General features: G+C 48.4%; 5 protein-coding genes across 5 annotated transcripts; all 5 read right to left on the bottom strand.

Annotated features, from left to right (window-relative positions):
• Nucleotides 1-1,687: 1,687 nt before the first annotated feature.
• EDB82DRAFT_526745 (uncharacterized protein) lies at nt 1,688-2,207 on the bottom strand (the record flags this gene model as incomplete). Its single annotated transcript, XM_025727216.2, has 2 exons — nt 1,688-1,947; nt 2,012-2,207. The coding sequence occupies 2 exons, from the start codon at nt 2,205-2,207 to the stop codon at nt 1,688-1,690; spliced, it is 456 nt and encodes a 151-aa protein (XP_025581706.1).
• Nucleotides 2,208-2,704: 497 nt separating this feature from the next.
• Nucleotides 2,705-5,177, bottom strand: EDB82DRAFT_233117 (POT family-domain-containing protein). The gene is made up of 3 exons (XM_025727215.2): nt 4,678-5,177; nt 3,743-4,621; nt 2,705-3,654 (listed from the first exon to the last, which is right to left on the bottom strand). The coding sequence occupies exons 1-3, from the start codon at nt 4,973-4,975 to the stop codon at nt 2,987-2,989; spliced, it is 1,845 nt and encodes a 614-aa protein (XP_025581705.1). The 5' UTR covers nt 4,976-5,177; the 3' UTR covers nt 2,705-2,986.
• A 3,010-nt stretch (nt 5,178-8,187) lies between these two features.
• Nucleotides 8,188-9,611, bottom strand: EDB82DRAFT_477388 (uncharacterized protein; the record flags this gene model as incomplete). The annotated part of the gene is made up of 3 exons (XM_025727214.2): nt 8,188-8,993; nt 9,043-9,294; nt 9,350-9,611. The coding sequence occupies 3 exons, from the start codon at nt 9,609-9,611 to the stop codon at nt 8,188-8,190; spliced, it is 1,320 nt and encodes a 439-aa protein (XP_025581704.2).
• A 1,217-nt stretch (nt 9,612-10,828) lies between these two features.
• EDB82DRAFT_477387 (glycosyl hydrolase) lies at nt 10,829-11,953 on the bottom strand (the record flags this gene model as incomplete). Its single annotated transcript, XM_025727213.2, has 2 exons — nt 10,829-10,856; nt 10,944-11,953. The coding sequence occupies 2 exons, from the start codon at nt 11,951-11,953 to the stop codon at nt 10,829-10,831; spliced, it is 1,038 nt and encodes a 345-aa protein (XP_025581703.2).
• A 1,420-nt stretch (nt 11,954-13,373) lies between these two features.
• On the bottom strand, nt 13,374-15,080 carry EDB82DRAFT_558211 (pseudouridine synthase; the record flags this gene model as incomplete). The annotated part of the gene is made up of 4 exons (XM_025727212.2): nt 13,374-13,928; nt 13,980-14,611; nt 14,683-14,839; nt 14,957-15,080. The coding sequence occupies 4 exons, from the start codon at nt 15,078-15,080 to the stop codon at nt 13,384-13,386; spliced, it is 1,458 nt and encodes a 485-aa protein (XP_025581702.2). The 3' UTR covers nt 13,374-13,383.
• Between the last annotated feature and the right edge of the window lie 224 nt (nt 15,081-15,304).

Genomic DNA, 15,304 nt, shown 5'->3' with positions numbered 1-15,304 from the left:
CAGCTGTGCAGTAGATAGGTAGTCTAAAGTTGTATGTAATGGGATGTAGTATGTAAGATGGATGGATGATAGATGCAATAGAGACAGAACCAGATGATGATGATGAAACAAAGATCGTTATAGAGTTGGAAGTGAAAGAAATCGTCATGCGCTTGTTTGATGCTTGTATCGTGTAGTCATTCACTGAACAGTTAAGTTGTAAGTAAGTGAAAGGAGAGGATTGATTGTTGAGACGGAGCTCGCTCAAAGGAAGGTGTACAGTCAGTAGGAGGTAGTCATGTCGGATAGAGTCACGCCGGGATATCTGGTGTAGCAGCCAGGATTAGTACCTACATCCCGTCACTGACGCCTTGAGAGAGGGGACGCTAAACATGGGGGTGTGTAAGGGGACAGGCACACTGGACATTATAGAAAGGAGTAGTGACAGAAATGGTTATGATTGTTTTGGTATAGTAACGTCTGGCTAATTTTTGACTCTACAGGCCACATGCACACTGAGCCCCGAGGATGTTCTAGCGTGAGAGGGGGCATTCTTATGGGGGCTGGCGGGCCTGGCTGGCTGCAGTTGTGATAAGGAGCTGGGTCTATTGAACCCCTCATGCGATAAGACACCCAGTCCGACTCAATAGTCTCTGTGGTACTGTACTGTGACTGTATGGAGTACGGGTAGGCGATCAAAATGGCGGATCTACACGGCTTCGTCCCTGTCACATTTCTAGCTCATTCGGGAAGTCGAGGGATTGTTTCTTTTTCGTACCGGGTGAATGGCTTATTATACTACAGACAGACCTGTCATCCATTCCATCCTTGATAGTCCTGGGCGCGGGATTATTACAGGTTCATGCGCTGGCTGACCATAACTATGAACCGAGAAAGGTAATGGGAATGAAGAAAGATGGCTGTATCAAATCAGATCGAATCCGGAACTTGACAACCCATCCTAGACCGGATTAACCAACTGAATATACCTACATACATATGTACATACAAGCCGGGTCGTTATCGATACGTTGCCATCCCTAATTCGCTGTGATAGCAGGTTTATCCACGACCTCGGGTACCTTGCAAGAAACTGATGACGACTCTGATCTCACCTCCTCTCGATCTCAGCATAAACCATCCATTCATAACTTAGTATTGCCGGCTAGTTCCTGTTCCTGTCCCAGCATATCTGGTTGACCCTTTAGCCACATGATTCTCTCACCTGACCATACCGCTACGCCATCAGCATGTGGCCGTGCTAGGCGTGCCTCTCCTATCATCACCAGGGGGCGGGCACGTTGATTGTCCAGATTTAGCACTCGGCATCGTGGTAAGGCAAGGGACGGTGAACCTTGATTATTTAGCTTAGCCCATTCATCTCAACAGTCCGAGGTCTAATAAATGCAGCGAGATGAATGAGTCAACCGCACTGGGGGTGTTGTTATTAGTAGACTCCTCTATTCCCCTGCCAGACTTGTCCATTAATCGGCGTGGTCAATTGATTCGATAACGATAACGATAACGGCATCCTTCGGCATTTGTCCCCCCGCAATTTCCATCCTGACATGACGTATCGGGTTGTGAACGGTGAGTGGCTTCCCGATTGCTTTGTTTTGTTTTGCTTTGTTTTGTTATTCATCAACGCGACTTTAAAGGCTATGCACAAATTCACTTTTTTTTCGTTTCGGTCGATTGCGTCCATTCTTCATAGAAGTCCCTCATCCTGCAACCAAACTCGGTACTCCTTGAATTTCCAGGCTCCATCAACCTTCTTCACAACCGCATGGGCTGACCAAGCAGCTTGTTTGAGTCGTCCGTCCGTCGTAGTCACACCGACCTCACCGAGGATCATCACCTCACTCTCGTTGGCTTCCGAGTCTGGGAATCGTCCAGGGAAGACCTTGAGTACCGTGTGCTTCCTCTCCTTGACTAGCTTCCACATTCGAGTTCGGAATTGGGCCAGGTCTAGATAGATTAATTCATCAGCTCAATAATTCAGACGAATGCATCCGAGATTGTTTCAACTAACCATTTGTGCCACGCGCCTTATCAGCGCCAATTTGAACACGTGCGTCCTCGCAAAAGGAGTCGACCCAGCGTTGGTTTTCTTCTGGCTTGTCTGAGATGCGATAGAACTCAATCGCGAATTTTTGGAGTTCCTTGTCCTCCCACTCGTCCTGCTGAGCATACTTGGGGATGTAGTTGTCGGGTACGTTCTGAGCCATGATGAATGTATTTTGAAGTGACTTTATCTCGGCTCTGTTAGACGAATGAATAGTCTGAATGACAATGAATGATGAGTGATTCAGAGGAGAAATTGATTTATAAAAGTCGAGAAATAAACTCTTTCCCAGTTCATGGTTGCTAAATTCGGGGATAATATATGGAGAATGAATGACCCAGCATGATGCAATTGCCTCCATTTCTAAGTGGATCATCATGACTAGCCAAAGTTACTTTCACGGAAAGTTGCCGTGAGTAACTCTTTCCGACTTTTTCTAGAAGCAAGTGAGGCTGTTCTTTCTTGGAATTACTTAACATTTCCCCAGGGAATAAGGCTGTTTGGCGAACAATGAATTGGAACTGAGATCCACTATTTTAGTATGTAATTCAAGGCTTGCTCAGAGTATCTATGCTGTTAATGCGGTTCACTTGTTCCAGGATCTCGTGCCAACATGTGCTTCCTGGGAAAACAGTTGAGTAAACTTGACCTATAACATAGTCAAAATATACCAAAGTAGCATGCTAACCTAGGCTCTTCGACATAAATGTGTCGGCTTGTATCTCATCAACTCAACCTCGAAAAGGTGATGATCTCCCATTGTCACGTTGTAGTGGACCTGAACGACATAGGGTACGTGAAAAGAAATAAGTATACAGTAAATCAGGGATGAATATATTAGTCCTATAAGTAAAACCAAATGACTTGAACAAATATCCAAGGGGTATCGAGACTAAAAACCAGAGGAGATATATATAGCTAGTTCTCTCAAACAGCAACCTCTTATCCGTCAACTCGCTTCTCACCCATAGGAGACTCCTCGTCGAGCTTGGCACCTGCTTGACCCTCAGGGAGAGCGTTGAGCTCATCTTCGTGAATATCCAAGTCCTTGAACTGGAACCAGAAGCAAGTTCCAGCAATCACAGCGAGGATGGCAACAACACCGTAGTTCCAGACAAGAAGAGGATCAGCAGCAAGACCAACCAGAGCTTGTCCAAGAGCAGCTGAGAAAGCAGTCATAAAGAGGGCAACAGCCTGGACCATGGAACGCATGTTCTTGGGAGCCTTAGAGAAGGCATACTCGAGAGAAGTGATAGAGGCAAACACTTCGGACAGAGCAATGAGAACGTAAGCGCCAGTTTGGGCCCAAACATTAATCTCAACGACTGGGCAGTCTTCTCCGGATGCCCGCATGCCACACTCAGACTTCTGGTAGATGTAGTGCTGAACAATAGCAGCCCAGATCATGGCAGCGGCACCAGTGAAGAAACCTGCTGTGATCTTCTTGATGGGAGTAAACCGGATACCGGCCTTTCGGAGGGCAGGGTAGATAAGGCGATCGTTGAGGGGAATGAAAATCAAGAGAGCGAAGGGGTTAAGGTTGGAGAGAATATCGTTGGGGACACCATGACGCTGCATGAGAGCGGCCTGGGAGATCAGGTTGTTGTTGACTATTTTTATTGTTAGTTTTTGTTCCAAGTCATTCCAAAACAATCTTCAAACGTTTCAGCCATAAGGCATTGTATAAGGGGTACATACTCTGATTATAGCAAAGCCAGAAGATGGGGTACCAGCAGAACACAGCACAAGCGTTGAATCCACGACGAAGCTCATCAACCCAAGCATCGTCGAAAGTCATCCACTTGGGGCGACTCTCGTGGCTAAATCGAGATGGCTTGACGTTCTCCCAGAAGTCGCCAGTGTGCATGTTCTTCCATGTCTGGAAGGGGTTGATGCTCCAGCGGCCCTTCTGAGCAAGGAAGAAAGTCTTCATGGCAGGGCCCAGGACAGAACCACCGGGAGGTCGTCGTTCGTAGTTCTTGCGGTTCAGGAACAAGATGATAGGGCAGATGCACAGCATGAAGGTGGGAAGGGTGTACGATAGCCAGAAGCCGACATATTTTTCAGCGAAGACCATGGTAACCTGACCGACCAAGGCACCAATGTTGATAGCCCAGTAGAACCACATGTAAACACGCTCAATAGTAACAGCAGGGTCGATAATGACACGCTCGCCAGACTTGAGAGTTTTGACGTGCATGTACTGCTCACCAAGCTGTTCGACGATAAGAGGATTGACGTTGGGCTTGAAACCACCAGTACCGAAGCCAATAACGATAATGGCAACGATCATGGCACCGAGGGCGCCGTCGCTCTGAATGACACCAGGGACAGCGGAGATGATGAGGATGATATGGCCGATGATATCGACGACCAGAGCATAGCTGATGGTCTTGTAACGACCCCAGTACTGATCAGCGAGGTAAGCTCCGAGAAGGGGCATCAGGTACTGCCAGAACTGGTTGAAGGTGGTGATACCGGTCGAGGCTCGCTGGCCCATTCCAAGGGCACCAGGCTGCTCATCGTCGGCACCGGTAGTGGAACCAGGAGGGAGAGGCTGCTGGATGAAGTTTGTGACTTAGACAAGTTAGATTGGCTGAGATAAAATTATGAGGGCTGAACTCATGACTTACAAACCACTGTACAGCCATAGTAAGAGAATCGTTCGCAAAGCTCGATGAAGGCGATACTGAAGAGCTTCATGGGAATCTTGTTGGCAATTCGCCTCAAGCTTTGCATCTCCTCAGGAGTGGGAAACTGCCCATCCGCGGTGACACCACCAGCGGACACAGCAGCAGCAGGAGCCTGAGGGTCGGTGACCACAGAAGATCTCCTCTCAGCGGCCACAGAGGCTCGCTTCTCGTCGACCATCTCAGCGTGGAGGCCGGCCGCAGCAACGGTCTCGCCCATAGCGTCTCCGGTAGGCGCCATTGTGGAAGATTTGCTGATCTGTGATGGACCGCAAAGGAATGGTATAATCTGACACGAACTAGACAGTCAAGAAAAGAGAAACACCTGCTACGGGGATGCGTCTTTTATACAGTTTTTAACCGTCGGACGAAGCTACCACTTTTGACCTCGCGCAGTACAACACTCTGCTGGGTAACGTTCAGCGATCGACGCGAAGGCGAAGGTCTGCACACAGGGTTGGGCCAAGACGCCAGATCTGACGAGACATGGGACTCGGGCATGCAAACTGTGCATCCTTGGGGTCAGGAGGATGTACCTCTGGCGCAAGGATGGGAATGAAAAGAGAAGGTCCTGTTAGCTACCTACTGTAAAAGGTCTGATACCAGGAGCCTCAAGACCGGGGTGGATTCATACCTCGGACTGCCAAGAGCTAGCCATGCAGCTTTGATAGTGAAGACAATTAGTTTGTTGGTAATGGTGATCAAGGGAGGCGAATAGGATGCATCTTTACAATTACCAGCATGGAGACAGGACGAACTTTTGCAAATACCTATATGGATAGTTGGATACTAGTCTCACCATTTACTTGGCAACGGGAAAAAAGTTCTTTGGTAGTTTGTTTTAGCTTTTCGTGGCTTGCTGGTGCTCGGAGATTTTGATATTCGCGTCTGGGCGAGAGGGACAGTGCAGTGTCCAAGTGTTTTTGGACCTGCCAAGTGCACATGTCTTGCAGCTGAATTCTTGTGAGGTTTGGCATCGCCATGTTCCGACAGTGTGTACATTCACAAGCTGTACCACACTCGCCTTAGTGTTCCTTGCACCCCAAACAATAGTCGAGGTTGTCGAGGAATGAATCCCTTCGGCTTGGCAGAACGGACAGTCCTTATCTGAGAAGTCCTAGTTAGGATATGACCCCCGACAATGTTGCATCAAAAGGCGACGGTGCCAAGACATATGCGTCTGGAGCAACTGAGAGTCTTCCCTGATTAGCCAGTTCATGATAACAGGCGCGCCAAGATAGTGCTGCAAGCATGGGGTAGGTTGACATTGGTGCTGGCTCCTTATGGATGGCTCGTTGCTCCAAATCTTGGCACCGGTCGATGAGAACTTTTGTAAGTCTGGGCATGATAAAGACGGAAAAGATAAGTTGGAGCAACGCATTGTACCTATGGAAGTTGCAACGTTTTCGGTCAGTGATGGTTCGGCGATTACTTGGGACAAATAGAATGGATGTATGCGTGACAAGGGGCGGTTAGATACGAAAATAGGTAGAAAGATAACAACTATCAGTACTCGATCCTTTATCGATTCATGGTGAATGCAACTTGTTTGACACAGCCTAGGCATATAGCATAGCTTAACTACCTATATCACTGAAGTTCAGAAATCTATCCATGTTCAAAATGAGCTCTTCCAACTTCAACCTCTTCTTTCCATCGATGGTATTCCTTATCCATGAAGATCGTAATAAGAAACATGGTTTTCCTACACGAGACCACCTCCCTCCCCGCAAATCAGCCACCTTCCTAAAGAAGCCTAACGTCCCCGCGCTAGAAACATCCTTCGATGCAGCTTAATTTAAGCTTCTTTTAATCAACCAACGAATTTCTGTCACATTCAATTGGGCAGGCGCAGGCAAGACCAACATGTAGCAACAGCATACAGAAACAGGCAGGCACACACCACATTCTGTTTGCCAAGTTATTGTTCTTACCTTTGTAATCTTAGAAACAGTAATGCCTTCCTTTTAGTTATTAAACTGTTGGTTAAGCTCGATTTGGAAACGGTGACACGCATATCATCGGACGAAAAGCCCTTTTCCAACCGAGACAACATCACCGAATACAATGTCTTTGTACAATCGAATAGCACATGACCATTCCGAGTTATTTACGGGACTCGGTAACCGGGGCCGAATGCAAGGTCTATCAGTGTTATCATGTGCATAACCGACAGCTTGGCCCAGTTCTTCCAAGACAAAAAACATACCATGACTATCATTATCAAGCATCGACTCATATTGGCGACCCGCCGATATTTACATCAGTAGTGGGTAGTCGTCTCTCAGCTCCACTCAATTACCAATCGCGGTGTTTTCGACATCTTCTGGCAGGCACGCCCGCTACCAAAGACAGCACAGCGATCTCCATGAATAGACAGTCACCCAAGCCGCGTCGTCCTATGATGTAGGCTGAGATAGACATATCTTACATCTCGCTACTGTGAGCCATTCCTTACAGCGTTACAAATAGATGTTTTTAGATCCCGAATTCGAGCATCCTCCACAGAGATCCTCGTTTCCTACCTTCAGTCACTCCTTGAATTTGACGGCTATTAGGTCCTAACTTGAATCTGTTCTGTCTTGTTAGTTGTTCTTGTGGTGATTTATCAGACACCATTGGCATTGGAAATCTTTACCCCATAAGCAAATGATGCTAGGTCCAGCGTCAGGGCGTCGCGGTTGCTGGCAAGCCGGGTTGCCAGAAACATGCGACCAAGATTGTGTGCATACAGGTCCTCGCACTTTGGTACCTAGCGCGTCGATTGGGCAAGGTCTAGTGCTTTGTTGATATCAGGAACTTACAAGTTAGGTAGTTCTTCGCATTAGGGACGGAAGCCTTATGCAAAAACAAGCCAATATAGCCGTGGCAAAGGCATTATAGAGAGGTACAACACCGTAAACTATTCCGCAAGAGCTACTGCAATGATGATTCGTCTGCCGACTTGAAAGAGGGACAGTCCTCAAAAGTCAATGCTGATAGCATTTTTACAGGAAAAATAACAGTAGAGGCACTTGTTGTCGTCAGGTAACTTGCCAATATTCTTCTAGACTTTCGCTCGTGAGTAGTGGTACTCCTTGCAATTCTGATATAGCTTTTGGAGACGGCACTTGATCTAACGTATGATCCCTAAACCCCATTGGTGTCAAATCTCACCGCGACTATGACACCGACACCCAGAAGCATAAGAGACAAAACCAGCCAGTCAGTTCATGCTAATAGGATCCGACCTTTTGGTCGTTTATTCTTGTACCCTAAAACTTGAAAGCTAACTACATTCGCTGATAACACTTCTTTAGACATATGTACATATCCCAGCCAGTCAATCCATATATTCCCAAACGCCAGTTCAAGCTTCATCGGCAGGTCCACGCCTATCCAAATTCCTTTGACCCACAACGCCATTGCTGAAGTAACTATGAAGAAGTAGAAAACAAAAAGCAATAATGTATATCAACCTTTTCTGGGCTTTTTGGGTGGAGGATCAAACACAATCCGAATATTGCGTGTCTCGGTTGGTGCTTGAGAGTCTCTTGACTGCTTCGTTTTCAAGAAACCTCTAGCAGTAGCACTTGTTGGTTGCTGCGCCCAAGGATTGTTGCTATCATGGTAATCACGTGGGAAGGTTCCCGACCGGGGTGTTGCAATAGAAAGACCAGGACTGAAAAGCGGCGATGCGACACAAGGAGTGCTACATTGCTGCACCGTCCCATTGGATAAAAGAGCAGCATTGCAGCAGCTCGAGACGCTTTCTGCTGGGGACAAATCATCGCGAGAAGGGGTATGTAACGGGGCTTTTGTAGGTGGTGGATGAGGAATTGTGACAATGGTGGTGACTATGCCGAGCTTGTGGCCTTCCTTTGAACTCCTCACTACTTTATTTGGGCTCCAGAGTGAAGACTTTGAAATGTTCCGTTCCTCATCCATATATGGAGGCAGGTCATGAAAACCGGGTGTTCGTGGGGTGAGACGTGCCTGACAGCGGAACGAAAGAGAAGAGCGTCGATCGCGGGCAGACAGCTTCTTGCGCTTTCGATGTTGCATAAAAATACATCCTGCAGAGATAAGAAGGAAAGCAACTGCTCCAACTACAATGGCAGCAATGGAAGTATTGGGGAGCTCATGGTTATCTCCAGGAGCAAGAGAAGCAGATGGGTCAAGAATCGAGATGGACCTGTCGCTGAAGACAGTATCATTAAGCCCGAGCGTAGTGCCGGGATCGGGACGCTGTTGGCACCCTGCTTCAAGCGCAATGAGAACTGGTGAAACGTCAGAGATGGCAGGTGACTAGATAAGAATACAACTCACAGTTTGATATAATCGTTTGGCTGCTGTCTGCCTTGACGCAAGCCTGGCACTTGGCAACTGCATCACCAAGCATGGCTTTGTCATCAGTGTCACAGTAGCCATACTTGTCTCTGTCGTTGGGTTCGGCAATGCCCTCTTTCAAGGCATCTTCGATCGGTCCACATGCCTCCGAAGTGACGCATGGGCCTGATGAAATTCCAGTTGCGTTTGGATAGCCAAATATGCAATAGTCGAAAGAGTATCGCATGTTGTCTAATCATAAGCAAGATTAGAGGATGGCATGGGAACGGGAATAAAGGCAACCTACACAAGAACCAGTCTTGGTCATTTTCATCACCCTGCTCAAAGGTGCTGTCCTGTAAGCAGGCCAGACATCTTTGGAACTTTTGGCCCTCAGCTTGTCTTTTGAAGTCATCATCGTTACAGACAATCTCGTCACCATTGGTTTTGCTCGATTTTGAATTAGGAGTGCCATGGCAAAACTGAGCACATGGCGAGTTTGGAGTAACCTGCAGAGCCCTGGCCGAGGCCCAAAAGAGGAGTGTAAGGATAGCGTAAATAAAGGGCATGATTGATGATGTTGGCCGCCGTGATGGCCGCTGTTTCGAAGGAGATTTGCGGTTTCGGCAAGCGATTTGATGTTTTGAACACTATCGGGGTAGATTCGAGGGCAGACCAGCTGTGAAACACCTCGTGTTGGATTTTGAAGGAATGACAACGAAGAATATAAAACAAAGTAATGAATTGTGTATCTCCCGTTGTTCCTACAACATGCTGGTGGTAACAACCATACAAGAGACAAGTCACAATGGTGTACGAATGAGAAATGGTAGATTGACAAAGCAATGTCCGTACTACCAACGAATGATTGAAGAGAATGAGATGAAAAACGAAGTGAAGGTGAAACGCAAACTGAAAACCAACAAGAACGACAAAACGATAAAGATGGGGAAGGGCAGGCTTTCCGAATATGAAGTACTATGACTAGCGTGACAAGCACCTAGACATACAATGTAGCATTTTGATCTCTTCATCACTCGATCAAGAACTACTGATGTGACGCTATGCATGGAGACATCACTTTCCCCGCCTGTTAGATTCAGCCCCAAAGAACCAAGACAGGGACAAAGGGAAATAGAGAGATCTGATTGCCGCGATGCAGCTCCCAATCACCCAATATTCGGATGGAAAGTGCCGCCATATTGTCCGTGCCGCAATCGACGTTTGTGCGCTTGACTGCAGTTGATGAATGACAGTCACCAACTATGCCCTCTTTGAAATGGGAAGCGGCCTATTGTCGAATGAGAATTGCTATCAGTGAACGGTGAGCACTGGGGACAGATACGGGCGCTTAGTTCTATAGATATGTTAAGGTATAAGTGATAGGTGGTGATGGTGGTGAAGAAGACATTGCTAGAGTCTGTTCGCAGGAGGTTTGCTTCGGTCTCATTCGCTTGTACTGGAGAAGGGGGGACAGTGGCTGTCCGACACAGCGAATGAGAGAAAAGGAAAGGGCGGTTACGACTGTCGTTCAACCAGAAATTCAGGGGTTGCACAGGCCCAAGCGCTTATGGTAGAAGGTTCACCCCAAAGTAGCTAGCCCGAGCCTCCACCAACCCTTCTTCAACATCATTTTCACCATCAAGCGATACCCATCTTATACTAGAGATCAAAGAAGAGATGCTAAGTGAACAAACTTTTCATTCTGTTGTTAAATATCTAATATAAAGAGGAAATTACCATTGCACAAAAATCATTCCCACGTGGTTATTAAACGCCATCCCATCTATCCAGTGTCCTTGTCATACTTTGGACTGTTCAAGTGTCCAAGTTAAACAGAGTCATCCACTCTGGCAATATCGTACCCAATCGAGTACATACACCTCTTACCGTCCGCGCACCGCGCATGGAACACCAAGAAACCTCCATCCTCAGCGCTTGTGCCTCCACCCGGCCCCTTAAGCCCGAGAGCAGGCGTCTTGAGGAATGGTTCCGGGCCCCGGACATAGGGTCCCTCAACCTGATGGGCCACGGCGTACTTGACATCGTATGCATCATCCGAGTACATGTGGCTGCTGAAGAAGAGCAGGTATCTGCCGTCATCCGTGTGCACCAGGTTTGGAGCCTCAACTAGGGGCCCATCCTCTGCAGGGATCCGATCCATGATATCCACAGGCGCGCCGATCGGTGTTGATCCATCGTCGGTTGAAACTTCTTGTAGCCGGATCGGAGTGCCGGCGCCGCCCTTGAGAGCGTTACCGTCAACTTTGTAGACCACATAGCGCTTGTCAGTCGACTTGTCGTAAAAACCGGCCGGGTCGATTGCTCCACCTTCGTCTTTGGGGCATGCGAATGGTTCGGGATCCATCTCGTATGGACCTGTGCTGTTTTGTGATCGCGCAACTCCGATACAGTGACCGCCTTCGGGATTTTCCCCTGAGAAGTACATGACGTATGAGTTGTCGTCTAGCTTTCGCACATCAGGAGCCCAGAAGTTTCTGCCGCTCGTCCACCCATCCCCAGGGAGTGCATCTTGTTCAAGATGAGTCCACTGACCAAAAGGATCATCAGCCATGGCGATCTGGATATGGTGTCCATTTCCACTTGTTGCAAAGGATATCCATCGACCGTCTTGATCATGGAGAAGGCATGGATCTGGGAAGTTGACGTCAAGTCGGGGCATGAATGTCCCATTTCCCGACCTCTTGCTGATGAGTTGCTTGGGAGGTGGCAGCAAGTATGGCCGTATCGAAGGAGACAACTCTGACCTTTTACTTATAAGCTGCTTAGGTGGTGGAAGTAGGTACGGTCGTATTGAGGGGGAAGAAGGCAGGGCTGAGGCAACGTCCAGAAGAAAAAAAGAGACGAGGAAGACAATAATATGCCTCCAAGGGCTTGATAAAGAAGACATGATGGGCATGTTGTTGGTGTTCAAACCTTTACAAGACGTCGGGAACGTCTAATATAAGTTGCTCAGCTGAGCCTCAATCTCGGTACCTGTTTATCTTGATGTCATATGTGTCGTCGATCAATAGGTCCAAGGAAAGTTGAAAGATATGGATCAACAGCCTCTGACGTTGGTTGTTGAGTCACTGGCCCATATAAGAGCTTGGATAAGCACAGTCAAGAAGAAGGTATTAAGTGTAATGCTTGATATTGGAAAAGTGAAAGCGAGTAATGACACAACACGTCAAATATTGCGAATCACGCTTCTCGTCTCGACTTTATACTTCATTTCCCCCCAAAACCCCAGGCCAAGTGACGGGTCACCCTCTCTCACAGTCGATCCTCATTGTGCCCATACAAACTCAGCATGACACAAAGGCTCAGCTGTGCGGTCTCCCAGGCCCATCTTTTCCAAAAGGATTTATTTTAAGACGGTCCCTCGGAATCTGTTAGTGCACCGAGATTTCAGGGTTCAATATATCAGATGGCTCAAGCCAGGATACTCCTCGATCATTCATGCTGTGTCATGCGTTGGTCAATTGGATTGCAACGCTATGGTCACTCTGAGCGAACCAGACAAGCCATGGCCGTCTCTGATAGCCACTTCTCGTTGATGGTGAAACAGGGACAGCTGTTCTACTCCTAGATGTGTTGCTTGAATCTGATTGGTTCCATGTTTTGCCATTCAGATCCTAATGTTTCGTGTTTCACAGGGCCAAGGCTAGTTCCCTGACTAGCACGACAGAGGTTGGATTGTTGCTGCATACATACACAAGATAGACGGCGTGTCAGGAACTGGTCAGAATCTTCTTCTTGTGGAACCTCGTCCCAACTCAATTTTTCATCGTTACCCAGAAAATGTGACATCATACATACAGTAGCTTCAGCTCCGTTGCTTCTTCCTGACAACACATGCATCGCCTAGGCTTCTAGACGTTTCAAGATGATGGAGCCTCAGCTACGCATCCAACAATTCAATGCTATTAGCGAGTCCCCGATTACGTGATCGCTTTATTATGCGTTGTGTGTCGACATCCCTCCAAACACGCATCATCGGGCATTGCACATGCCGGTCACAAGAACCAGCTGCGGCAGTGAGACATGTTACAATCGCATATGTACATACACACACATTCACAGAATCAAGGAAATTCTCCGTCAGAGACAAGCCGTAGTTTTTATCGTCCTTTGCATTGAGTGCCTGACATCTACTCCCAGGATTTTCGAACCAAACGCCATTATATCCCCAAAACATAATTTCAAACAGCAAAAAACGGCACAATATGCGAGAATATGGTACAGCACGCAGACCGCTCCTTGCCAACAGACCCTACATCTCGGGTATCAAGGTCCGCTTTCAGATTCAAGCCTATAACCAAACACTTGGTAGATCGCTTAATCGCTGTCGCTATCCATGGCCTCACCCTTGCCAGCCTTCTTAGCAGCCTTGGCGGCCTTCTTCTCGGCCTTGCGTCGTTTCCTCTCAGCCTTCTCCTCGGCGGTCTCGCCATCGTGCTTCTTGCGCTTCTTGTCCTTGCTGTCATCGGCAGCGGGGGAAGCAGCCTCGTTCATGGGGGTATCCTCAGCCTCAGAAGTCTTGGCGGGAGTGGCAGGGGCAGCAGCGGCAGCAGCAGCAGCAGAAGCGTCGGCGCTGAAGTCCTTGTACTCGGAGCTCCACTTGGCAGGAGTGGCATCGTTGGGGCGACCGTACTTGTCGAGCTTGCCGTCAGCCTTGAGCTTCTTCTTCTCAAGGGCGACAGGGCCGAGACCCCATCGGCGGGGGTAGAGGTCACGCTCCATGATGCAGCGCTTGACCTTAGCAACGACACCGTGATCGCAGGTGGACATCTCGACAGTGGACATCTGAGCGATACCCAGAGCAATGGCCTCACCCTTGGTGGTCATAAGGACAACCTCCTCGTGGTGCTCAATGGCGGCCTCTGAAATTGAATTAGCGTTTTGCGACAGAAGAAACTATTTTATCGACATACCATATCGCAGAAGACCGGGAAGCATGAGCTTGGCACCGTAGCAGACAGCGTTGACAGCGCTGTCCTTGACGACCAGACGCTTGTATGAGGTCAGGAGAGTCTCAAGAGGAGAGATGACCTTGCGGAGGTAAGATTCATCGCGAGTGTTGTCCATCTGCCACTGAGCGTCGAGAACGTCGTGGAGAGTGACGAGACCCTTGGACTCATCCATGGCACCACTGCGAACACGTCGAAGCTCCTGCATGTGGCCACCGACACCAAGAAGGAGACCCAAATGAACACAGAGTGTTCGGATGTAGGTACCAGCCTCACAGCTGACCCAGAAGACACCAAGGTGTCGGTCGTTGTCGAACTCGATGAGCTTACTCTCGTGAATAGTTCGGATACGGAGCTGACGCTTGACGGCAGAGATCAAAGGAGGACGCTGGAACAGCGCACCGGTAAGGGTCTCAAGAGCGCGAGCGAACTGAGCCTGGCCACCGGGGAGCTTGTCGTGGAGGCGGATGACAGCCACATACTCCTTTCCGGCACCCTGCTGGGACTTGACAAGACGAGTGGCGCGGTCAATGCAGACAATCAAGCAACCGGTAACCTTAGGATCGAGAGTACCGGAGTGACCAGTCTTCTCACATCTAGAAAGTACGTTAGCAAGTATTCCAACGCGCGCATTGACGCGCTGGTGTGGAGTTCAAATTTTTCGTACCGAAGAATGCGCTTGACCCAAGCGACAACCTCGTGAGAGGAAGGGTTGGAGGGCTTGTCGAGGTTAATGACACCAGAGCTGATGTACTGCTTAAGGTCGCGCTTCAGAGGAGAGCAGCCATTGGGGATGGGAGTAAAGTGACCAGTGCGAACGAGAACTGCAAGTTTTGAAGATTACGAGTTAGCCCTTGAGACTTGAAACGGGACGAGCAATTGAGACTCGGGAATGCATCAAAAAGAAGTTGTAGGCGCATCAAATCATTGAGGAGACTCACGCTTCTCGTAGTTCTTGAGGAGAAGAGGCCACTGGCTGGTGTCGAGGGTAGGAGTGCTAGCCTGGGGCTTGATGATGTACTCCTCCTCTGTCGCCTTCTTGACGACTGCGACGTCCGTGGACATTTTGTCTGTTAGGTGAAATGTGACTTCCTTCTTGGAGAATCAATGTGATATACCGGGCCAAGCGCGGCAGGTGCTTTTTGCGACAGGAGGGAAGAAACGGAAGGTGTGAGTCGTAAATTTCCTCAGTGTCTTGCCCGGTGATGGTTTGAAAGGAAGCTTCCAAATTTTTTTTCTCTGGATGGATTTCATTGTGGGGACAGGAAGGAAGCTGCGACCGGTGTGTG

Source organism: Fusarium venenatum (genome assembly GCF_020744135.1).
Source record: "Fusarium venenatum strain MPI-CAGE-CH-0201 chromosome Unknown EDB82scaffold_3, whole genome shotgun sequence".
Taxonomy (NCBI): domain Eukaryota; kingdom Fungi; phylum Ascomycota; class Sordariomycetes; order Hypocreales; family Nectriaceae; genus Fusarium; species Fusarium venenatum.
Note: the sequence above shows the minus strand (reverse complement) of the source record. Positions and strands in the feature narration are given on the sequence as shown.